General features: G+C 36.2%; 1 protein-coding gene across 1 annotated transcript; it reads right to left on the reverse strand.

Moving 5' to 3' along the window:
• Positions 1–7,824, reverse strand: LOC107839268 (transcriptional activator TAF-1). Its single transcript, XM_016682681.2, has 13 exons — positions 7,542–7,824; positions 5,250–5,418; positions 4,994–5,038; positions 4,814–4,906; positions 4,616–4,696; positions 2,581–2,637; positions 2,277–2,437; positions 2,021–2,069; positions 1,870–1,918; positions 1,175–1,413; positions 955–1,032; positions 702–827; positions 1–595 (listed from the first exon to the last, which is right to left on the reverse strand). Exons 2-13 carry the CDS (start codon positions 5,307–5,309, stop codon positions 362–364), a joined length of 1,272 nt encoding a protein of 423 aa, XP_016538167.1. The 5' UTR covers positions 5,310–5,418; positions 7,542–7,824; the 3' UTR covers positions 1–361.
• Between the last annotated feature and the right edge of the window lie 3,888 nt (positions 7,825–11,712).

Below are 11,712 nucleotides of genomic sequence, written 5' to 3' on the forward strand. Positions count from 1 at the left end.
TTTATCAATTATCAAGCTCATTTTCATCATCCAAACCAAAACATTTAGGTTCCATAGCATTTCCACAATCAAGTCTTTAGTATGTCGAAGATTAAAATTTACATACGTTGTTATAGCCACCATCCACCTCGGAAGTGAAAAAGAGTAAAAGAAAGGAAATTAAAAGAGCACACACATTGGTTCTCTGGACCTGTAAACTACAATTAGGTAAAATTAGAAATCCTGTAAATTCCACAATCCTATCAGCTGTTCCATTCTGTTCCTCTTCCGTAGTTAGCAGTAATTTTGGACTTATAATTACGCCAAAATTACACATATCAGACTATATATTAAGATCTCAACGTAAGGGGTGTACCATCGATCACCCAGCTGCCACTGCATCAGTTCTAGGGTTGGTATCAAGTAGCTGATGAAGTTTTGCTCCAGAGCTGTTGTTCTCATAAACTTCACCCTCCTCATTTGTTCTATCGGAGGAACCAGAATTGTTGACTCTTGCTAGCAGGTTTACTGTTCCAACAGGTTGCAGCCTCTTATCATCAATCCTACCTAAACTCACTTCTTCTGTCTGTCCTAGCTGTTCATTTTTCAGTCTCTCCTGTGCAATCCAAACAAGGATTAACATTTCAATCACACCCTTTAGGATAATGATTCAATAATAATCAGAAAACTGGAAGAAAAACTAAAATGAGACAAACTTATACCATTAAAGCAGCATTGTCTAGCTTCAGTTTCTCTGAGTTCTCAATTAATTTGTTAATCTCGGATTTGAGTGTCATGTTTTCTGCTGTTAAAGACTGAACTCGCACTGCCAATTCTTCAGCTTCAGCCTGAAGGGAGGGGGAAATAAGGAGCAGTTTAGAGATCAGAATGGTAGTCATCCATATTTAAACATCGGCTATATAAACGTATCAATAACCATTGCTTCTATATGCCGTGAGGACACTACCCTCTTACCTGTTTTCTCAATCTTGATCGCCTTGCAGATTCCCGATTAGACTGTTTCCTTTTCTCCCGCTTTAACTCACGCTCATTCTGAACATCGTTACAATGACAGGAATTAGGTTCAAATGGAAAAATATTTTCTCATAAAATTTAGGAAGAATCGTATAGACACCTGGAGGTCCCTATGAAATAAACCAAAAATTATATTTCACCTGATACTTGTGCTATATACCTGTAACCAGGCTTCATTTGGCAGTGCAGGGCTGAGTGGTGAACCATTAGTTGGGCCAGCTTTCATATGTGCACTGGCAGGATTTCTCATTTCCAAAGTTGTCATGCTAGGAGAAAGTACTGTTCCCGTCACTTTCTCTGCAACCTTACCAGGACTAACAGCGACAATTGCCTTCTCAGCATCATTACTTACTTCGCCACTAGGTTGACATCTTCGTGAGTGACTCTTATCATCACCAGCTATTTGAAATAGAAGAACCAACAGATCAGCAAATGCATTTACTTTGTATAAAATCCAATAAAAAATAAAAAGCAATGTTGATGGATACACAGCAAGTCCCCAACATAATCAATGCATGCTAAATCCAGAAGTGGGTGAATATCTACAAGAGAAAGGTCTAGAAGTTTGATCATATCACTTCCAGACATTTCGTTTAGACGTTAAGAGCTAAATTTATCAAAGCTACAAAACCTTAATTAATAATGCCCTATGTCATTCTGCAATGTAACACGACTAGATAAGTACTTTTTTTGCATGACATATATGGCAATAGTCACAAGCCTAGTGCCATAGAATACTCAAGTAGGGAACAATAAATGGAACGAAATTTCAGTTTGCGGCAGAGTTCTTCCACAATTTCTTCTATCGCTTCTAAACTGTCAATTAAATGAAAAACTGAGAGATCAAACTCTTACAGTTATCAGGAGTTGTCTCACAGCTCCTTTTCTTACTTCTCTCACTGACCTAGAATGCAAAAAGAATCATATTAGTATCTACTACTTTCATTCAATGCATACAAATCTACTAAATTGAGATGCATAGATTTATCATTAGAAAAGCACATACCCCAACTCCATTTGTGTTGCTTCCATCAGTTGAACCTTCAGTTTCCCCACTGGTCATAGCATGAAAACAAAAGGTTAGTTTAAGTCGTTCAAGAATAAGAAAGACAAAAAATATTGTCAATAATGCAGGACCAGAATTGGAAAATAATCAGATTCTGTAAGAGTTGAGCATTTTGCTGAAATAACTGGACAGGACCTTTTAACTTATTTTGTGTCTGTAACAAATATATCTTTAATACTATTGATAACTCACAAACCTCTGTGAATGTCCGTTGTCCGTTCCACCCTCAACATTGTCAGCACTGCCATTTCCTAGCGACATTGCCAGACCCTCAAATTCCTTCAGCTTTTTCATCAAGCCTCGCTCAGAATTCCCTGAGGACTTAGCAGAAGCATCTAAACTCAAAGAAGCACCATCCTACAAATATAGAGTGATGTAGTCTTTATCGAATTTCTGGGTCATACATTGAACTAACAGCAACAAATTGGAGCGTAAGGCCATTCTGAAAGAAATAAGTTCATATATACTGAAAGGCTTTAATTAAGAATTGGCACACATACCATGGCCTGGCTGACAGCAGGAGATGTTGCCATACCATGACTAGGAGGATGAGATCCCTGGAATTAAAAAAAGAACAAACAAATACGATCGATAAGATAGGTGAATGTGCACCATAGATAAGCAGTCATATTGCTGAATACATGGTTGTTAAAACAAGTAAGCTCTGGTGCAAATACAGTACTTAAAGCAGTCGAACAAAAGTTCCGTGTTCCACAGGAGACGGAATGGTTCAACTTTTATATGACAAACCTCGATAATGAACACAAAGATACAGAACCAGTATTTGTTAATAAACTAAAACGAGATCTTGTTGCATCATTATTTTTAATGAATTTAACAAACACCTAACTTCACTGGACAAGATTATTATTCATCTTCAAGGGTTAATTCCTGAATCAGTTAGCTACAGTGTTTATCGACCTGGAGAAGGCCTACGACAAAATCCCCAGGGAGGTGCTTTGGAGATGCTTGGAGGTGAGTGGAGTACCGCTGGCATATATCAGAGCAATCAAGGATATGTATGATGGAGCGAAAACTAAGGTGAGGACGGCGGGAGAAGACTCAGAGCATTTCACTGTCCGGACAGGGTTGCATCAGGGATCTACTCTTAGTCCCTTTTTGTTTGCATTGGTGATGGATGTGTTGACGCGGCGCATTCAAGGGGAGGTGCCGTGGTGTATGCTTTTTGCAGATGATGTAGTTCTGATAGATAAGACTCGAGGGGGTGTGAGTGACAAATTAGAGGTGTGGAGGCAAACTCTTGAGTCTAAAGGGTTCAGAGTGAGCAGAAGCAAGACAGAGTATGTGGAATGCAAGTTTAATGACGTGAGGCGAGAGAATGAGGTAGTAGTGAAGCTGGAATCACAGGAGGTAGGTAAGAGGGAGAGTTTCAAGTATCTCGGGTCCGTGATCCAGAGTAACGGTGAGATTGAAGAGGATGTCTCGCACCGTATTGGGGCGGGATGGATGAAGTGGAAGCTCGCGTCGGGGGTGCTGTGTGATAAGAAGGTGCCGCCCAAGCTTAAAGGCAAATTCTACAGGGCGGTAGTCCGTCCGGCCATGTTGTATGGAGCGGAGTGTTGGCCAGTTAAGAACTCCCACATCCAAAAGATGAGGGTGGCAGAAAAGCGGATGTTGCGCTGGATGTGTGGGCTGACTAGAGGGGATAGAGTTCGGAATGAGATCATCCGGGAGAAGGTTGGTGTGATTCCAGTGGAGTGCAAGATGCGGGAAGCCCGATTGAGATGGTTCGGACACGTGAAGAGGAGGGGCATGGATGCCCCGGTCCGTAGGTGCGAGAGGCTAGCGTTGGATGGTTTTAGGCGGGGTAGGGGTAGGTTGAAGAAGTACTGGGGTGAGGTGATTAGGCGGGACATGGAGCAGTTACAGCTCACCGAGGACATGACCCTAAATAGGAAGGTCTGGAGGACGCGAATTAGGGCAGAGGACTAGGGCCAGTTTGAGTCGCTAGTGTAGGGAATTGCTTGGTGGGGGTTTATTCTTGTTAAGAGTCCGTGTTCTATGTTTTATTATGAATCTGTGTGCTTTCCTCTGTTTTATATTACTTATGGGTGCCGTATTTATGTTATGTAATCTTGTGCTGTGCTTTACTATGTGTTTGTGTGGTATCTTGTGTCTTGAGCCGGGGGTCTATCGGAAACAGCCTTTCTACTTCTTCAGAGGTAGAGGTATGGACTGCGTACATCTTACCCCCCAGACCCCACTAGGTGGGAATACACTGGGTTTGTTGTTGTTGTTGTAGTTAGCTACAGTGTGTTAAACTGTGTATTTTTGTCCACATGTTATTTACCCACAGTTCATACAAGAAATCAATTAATCCAAGTTGCTAGCCAGTGCCCTGAAGTCTAAACGAAATCTGATATCATATTAAGCATCAGGTTCAGCAACACTGCTAACTTGGTGCCACGAGTGTTCTAATCACAAATTCCAGGTTAAATTACTTCAAAAAACAATAGAAATCAAGGAGCATTTGTTATATTTAATCTAGAATAGAAACAGAGAATGCAAACTCACAATTGGGACTCCAGGATGCGCATAAACCCCACCATGAGCATATAGTGCTGCATAAGGGGTGCCATAAGGTGGTATCATAGGCTGCAAGAGTAAAGGACCAAATTAGTCGTGAAGCACTTTACGTCCGATGATAAGTTTCCTTTCAAAGAGATTAATATAGTTCGACAAAGAAACAGAAAACTTGTGCCTGGAAAATACCTGTGGCCCCCACATATAAGGATGGGGGGTATGACCAGGTGCAACAGCTGAATTGAAATATGCAGGTACAGCTACTCGAGGACCATAATATGCCTGAAGAGTTAAGTAGCTAAGCCCAAACGTTCATTCATAAAACATTTCAATTCTCAGTATGTTTACAAAATGAATAATTGTATTGACCTGCATGGCCGCCCAATCAGGATAGACATGGAGATTGCTCTGGTCCTGCCAATGTGAGCAAAGACCAACTAGTCAGAGATGAATTTTTTTTAGAGAAATCAAATAAAAGGAATAGAAGCACATAAGCATCAGATGAATACACATATCTAGCTAGGCTAAGATGGTATTTATGGAGCCAAGACCATATCAACCATGGGTCAAGAAAGTCAAATGCCTTATAGCCACTAAACCACTAATCGTTAACAAATTTGCTTACCGGTGCAGGGGAAGAGGGTTTCTCAAGCTTACAGGATTTCCCATCCTCACTGTTTCCCATGTATTAGGAACCAACTAGATGTTGTACTAAAATAGAGTTGCAACCGTAATTTTCCTTTTGTAGTCACTGATCAAGAGTGTTATGCAAACTAGCAGCAGAAAAGCAAACCCTGTCAAAAAGAGATCATTTTCACAACATGAACAAACCACATAAAAATCCATATATTAATTCACAGACATATTAAGGTATAGAGCATATAGCCATGTCGGTCAGAAACTGGGAAAGCAAATGAATTTCTCTGAAGTTACTCTAATCTATTCCCAGTTATCACAGAAAAGGTAAAAAATAAATATTAGATAGAATCCAACATAGCAAATATATCCACAGCTCGTCATCAGAAACCAGTAGAGCAACGCATATTAAGTATGAATATTTTCCAAGATGGAGACACTTAAGAGTATTTATGTCATGAAACATACGTCTGGAGACTGGACTTAACTTATTGCCTGCTGAAGTACTAGTTATTTTATGACAAATCATTCTTCACATGTGATCTATCCCATTACATGAGAATTAACAGAGATTGTTTTCTACCAACTAACACTGAACAAAATCTGAGCAGCTTAAATAAGCATCAGCACAAGTTATCCTATTAAAGTAGCTGACTTTGCTATCATAGGCCTAAATTGATAAGAATATGAGAACTTTATCCAACTGAACTTACATCCAACTAATGCAGTGCATGTTATCTTATGAAATTTTTCTTATTAGAGAATTAAACACGTTCTTCATGGTCTTCCCAGATTCCCTTTTAAATTATTAACTTCGATTTTACCTGACAAAACACGATGCACAAGATGCTGTTGCCCATAATTAACACTTTAACGACTTACAAAATTCTCAAGGATTTCATGGACACTGGATAAAACGTCAGTTCCTATATACTTGACAGGCTATTAAAATACAGAACTGTCGGTCACTCATTTGTCAGCCGCCACTTCTAACTTCGTCCAAGCTTGTATATGAAGGGTTAACTCGTATACACGTGATGGTGTAATATTTACAGACTTAAAATTAACTACACATAATTGTCAACACTAAATCTCTTTTCATGTAGTAGCTTATATAGCCCATATTGTAAATACATCAACATTCTTTATCATCCATTTTATTTTCCAGGTTTAACGATAGCCAGATTTGTCAACCAGTCATTCATTGATTACATATGTTTGTGGTGTAAGTAAGGAAGTTGGAATCAAAAATCCAGTCAATTTAGTTCCACTTAATCCCTCCTGCATTTTTTATCTCAGCAGATCCTTCAAAAGATATTTTTTATATTATTTCTTTCCTGTTCAGGACAGATGCTTGCCCCCCCCCCCCCCCCCAAACCAAAGCCCCACTCCTCTCCTGTCCCAAAATTAACTTGCTTACAGGCACCCAAGGGTGTGGCGTAGTGGTTCAATGAAGTTGGGTTGAGCACCAAGAGGTTTCAGGTTCAATTCCAACAGAGACAAACATTAGGTAATTTCTTCCCATCTATTCTATTCTAACCTTGGTAGACAGAGTTAACTGGTACGTGTTGCTGGTGAGTTATGGCAGATACCCTGTGGAATTAGTCGAGGTGCGAGCTGGCCCGGACACCACGTTTAGCAAAAAAAAAAAAAAAAAAAATTTGCTTTCAGACTCCAAGGATAATCCCTATAGGATCTACACCCCATAACCTCATCTAAATACCCGATTTGAGCAGGATGCTCATTATGTGTGTGTGTGTGAGAGAGAGAGGACTGAGATTCCGTTCCCATGGCCAAGTCCATAAACTCACAGTCCACACCTAGTAAACCAATTAAAGACGCAAAACATTACAAAACTCTGAATCTACAATATAAATTGCTCTGTAATGACAAATTTATCCCTGTCTGTACACCAAAATCACAACTTATAACCATCCAAATTAAAAAAAAAAAAAAAGTAAGCTGAAATTCCTAATTACGTTTCGAAATTCAACATTCCCCCATGACTACTCTAAATTCAATAACATTCTCTTAAACGTAAAACTCAATTTCCTCACAGCTAATACACTCTGTTACTCTCTTCCTTAATTTTTTTCCCTTCTCAATTCCAATAATTTTTTACTCCATCCCGCTGTATATGACCCCAAAAGTTATACAAAAATTAACAAGTAGGAAAAGATATGGCACAATAACACGTCATTAACATAACATACAAAATTCAGGATAATTTACAGGATTTTCTCCATAATAATAATAATAAAAATAGACAAACTGGACATACCTTAACAGTATAGAAGAGACTAGGAAAAGAGAAAGGGGGAGTTTTTAGGAGTGAAAAGTATGAGTGTATGAGCATTCAATGTGTATGTTTTCTCTGAGTAAAAGGAAGTTGAAAAAGAGAGAGGAGGAGAAAAGAAAAGAGAAAGGGCGTGTGGCGTGAGCAGAGATAGTAGAGAGAGAAAGAAACAGAAGGAAAGAAGAGAGAGAGAAAGGGAGAAAGGGAGGGAGAAGAAAGAGGAGGAGCGCCAAGGCAACATTCCACGTCACGCAACACGTGTCCGTACTTTAAATTAAAGCTTTTATACACACAGGTATACATGGCCTTGTGTATATGGGTGGACTATACAACTAGTGTACTTGTCTTATATCATCACATAGGTTATACATCGCCATGATTTACTACCCACTTGGCCATAAAAAAAAATTAGTGAAAATTGAGTTGTTTGGTCATGATTATAAATTATTTTACTTATTTTAATTTTAATTTTATTTATTGTTCTACATGACCTCATTTATTTTATTTTATAAAAGCATCCTAATAATTTTATTCAATAATTGAAATTAAATATCTAACTACTACATCGTCCATTTCTTTCTATTTTTATCTATAAAAGACCTTAAAATTGAAGGCAACTTTAATTTTGTTCTTCTTTCTCAAAATCTCTTCGTGATATAACGAAACTTTAATCCGTCCATTTTTGTGACTCTTTATGCAACACCAATAACAAAGGCAGCATTGTTATTTCCTCTCACATTTGATTGTATATTGTAGGTAAATTAGTTAAATTAGTGATTTTGATAGTTTGTAAAAATTAGGGGTGTAAAATTACATTTTAAAAAGTCTTTCCAAAAGTTCAACAAAAGATTTTCAAAAAATATTGGTCAATCACAATTTCAACTCCAACCTCAAAAAAAATTAATTTTTATGGTCAAACGCCAACTTAAAATTGTAACATAAATTTTATTTACATATGTTATTGAGAACATGAACTAATGACAAGATAATTTTACTATAGTAATTTTTAACTCTTATTTAAAAAAAATAAATTACATATATATTCTTGCATATTTATTATGTAAATAAATTAACCACATAAAATATATTTTTATAATTCTAAAGTTTTACAATCTGATGAGGTTATTATGTATAATTTAAAGAGATGACATATTTTAAGTAATTAACTTATTATTTATATAATGGTGCTTGAGAGCTCACACAACATTAAGTTTTTCCAAATTTTTGAGGTAAAAAATATCTAATAAAAATGTGTAATTATGTGTTTGGGTATTCGATCAAAATAAATTATAATTTAAATATTAAAATGAAATTTAATGATAAAATTAAAGGACAACTAATACATTCAACCATACTTAAATGAACACCTTAAGGAAGGGTTTGGGGTGGGGGGTGGGGTGATGAATGAACATTAACCAAGCTAAGTAGAAGTACAACAATCACACTTAATTCCAAATATAAAAGATATATTAAATGAATTCTTGATGATTATGTTTTTTTTAATGTATTTTCATTTAATGACTATAACATACAAAATAAAATAAAAATTAATTTCAGAGATATTTCATGAGGTTTCGCACTGTATTCTATTGAATTAACCTCAATTTTCCACTATTTCAATATAGGATTTCAATAATGGAACCGCTAAAAGCTTTCTGAATACATTCATTTCTCTACCTCAAACATAGAATAAAGGAATTTTAGCTTCACTTATTATAGTACACTCATTAATGAATTTGTATTATTAATTTTATTTGTGTGTGATTTATAATATTATTTTTATTTTGCCTTTTTGATTTATTTATGACAATTCTTTCAACATATTTACCACTCATGTAATACAACAACAAATCCACTATATTCCCACCCAGTGGGGTCTGAGAGGATAGAATATACACAATTCATACCACTATCTCTAAAGAAGTAGGAGATTGTTTTCGATAGACCCTCGGCTCAAGACACAGGACAATATACAAAAATATTCAAAGCATGAAATATGATAAAACTAACATAGATACAACATCCACAAAAGTAATGTACAATACCAAACAAAAGACACCAAAACCCTCCTAACTACGGACTACGATTCATCCAACCACCTTATCCCTCTATCCTAGTATTTTTCCTCCAAACCTTCCTATTCAGGGTCATGTCCTCAGTGAGACGTAACTGCTCCATGTCACGTCTAATCACTTTTCTCCAATATTTCTTCGGTTTATTCCTACCCCGCTTGAAATCATCTAACGCTAGTCTTTCACACCTACGAATTGGGGTATCCGTGCCCCTCCTCGTCACATGATGATCTGACTAATTTATTTTTCTTTATACTTTTCTATCTGAGAATCTGTGACATGTCTTAAAACTAAAAACGTTGGACCTATACTAATGATATTAACAAGACGAAAATATATTCCCGATTAATTGATATCATCCATCTAATTATTTTCTTCTATTTTGACTTGATTTCCTCTAAGTATGCATTAATTCAAAGTACCAGTGTCAAATCGGCAAGTTAAATATCATTAATTTTGTTAAATAAATGGGACATTAATTTGTTAAATATCATTCGACTTGAATTAAAATGATCTAAACGATGAGTCAAAATTCAACTCTCCCAACTTTTATAAATCTTGCACAGTATAAACTCAATATGCATATCATACAACAAATCATAAAATTTTTATTGGATTCAACCTTAATCACAAGCAAAAGATTATAATATATAAACGTGTTATTTAACTTATCTCAAAATAAATATTAAAATAACTTGAAGAGAGACAATTTTGTAAACTTTACAATGTCATACTTATTTCTTAAATTTTCTGCCCGATCAAATCACGACACATAAAATGAGACGGAGGTAATCTATACTTGTACCTCGGAGAGAGGTGGGTGAGTCATTGGTGTGGGTGGAGTGAGCTGGCGCATAGAAAATGGTGCATCATTATTAAATTACTATTTGGGATGTAAGCTATTGGCTTAATACGTGTCGAGCAAACAGTCGATTCACGCGTCGCTGGCCTTGTTGGGGTCTTATTGGCCAACTAATACCACCAGTCATGTGGCTGACGTGTTCCATTTTATCGGCAAAATTAATTTAATGCCTATTTTATAATAGTGCAAAAGATTGAATTAATCAGATTGGATAGATTATTTCATGTCCGCTGTGCCTATCGACCTAGTTTTTCTTTTTGGTTTTTCCACCAGCATCCAGATATACCGCATTGGAATCAAGATTAATTGGACCGGCGTGTTATAAAAGTCATTTTGGGGATAAATCCTTCAATACATTTTAATTATATCCGAAAATTAAATTTAAAATATTTAATTAAGAGTGAAACTGTTCCATCACTTCTCCATAATTCATATTGCGCCTATGGTGCTAGTTAATAATTTGGTTGGTACTCCAGATATTTTCCCTATGTTTACCTTTTCGCTAGTATCATACTCTCATTTTCAAAAGTGATCATGTTGTAAAGTCGAAGTTGCCCTTCTTCTTCTTTTACACCTCATGTTATTAATTAAAATTAAAAGAAGAGATAGTATGAAAAAAGAAGGAAATGATATTTTACGATCACTTGCTGAAATGAACAAACCAACATGAGTTGTGGTACAGCGGATGGGGCTGTTTCACCCTTAATCTGAGGTCGAGAATTTGACCCTGGGAATGGAGAAATATCCCCGAATGGGGCCCTATCCAGCGCGAATCCAGATTAGTCGGGTTTCAATGCGGATACCGGATACTGAATGAAAAAAGAAAAAAAAAAAAAAGAATTGAACAAATTGTATTATTAGATTTTTTTATGGCGTGAAAATAAGGATCTATAAAAAAAATTACTGACAATTAAAAAAAGATTGTATTAAAATGCAAAATCGAATGTAAAAACTTCAAACTTATCGCTAATGAAATCGTCAAATCTCTTTTAACTTTATCAATCGTTAAAAATTGACAACAAAAACACACTTAAGTATATCTTTTTTTTAATATCATATTTGACTTCTTCTTTTTTTCGTTTCCACTAATTAAGGATAGCATGTGTCAACTACTAAACAAACTCAGTTTGATATTTATTTAAGAAAAAGAAGGCGAAAAAAATGTAGTTCGAATTGTCTTGTAATGCAAAAAGTATTAATTATTATAGGTTGAAACTTGATT

The sequence above is a fragment of the Capsicum annuum genome, chromosome 8 (assembly GCF_002878395.1).
Source record: "Capsicum annuum cultivar UCD-10X-F1 chromosome 8, UCD10Xv1.1, whole genome shotgun sequence".
Taxonomy (NCBI): domain Eukaryota; kingdom Viridiplantae; phylum Streptophyta; class Magnoliopsida; order Solanales; family Solanaceae; genus Capsicum; species Capsicum annuum.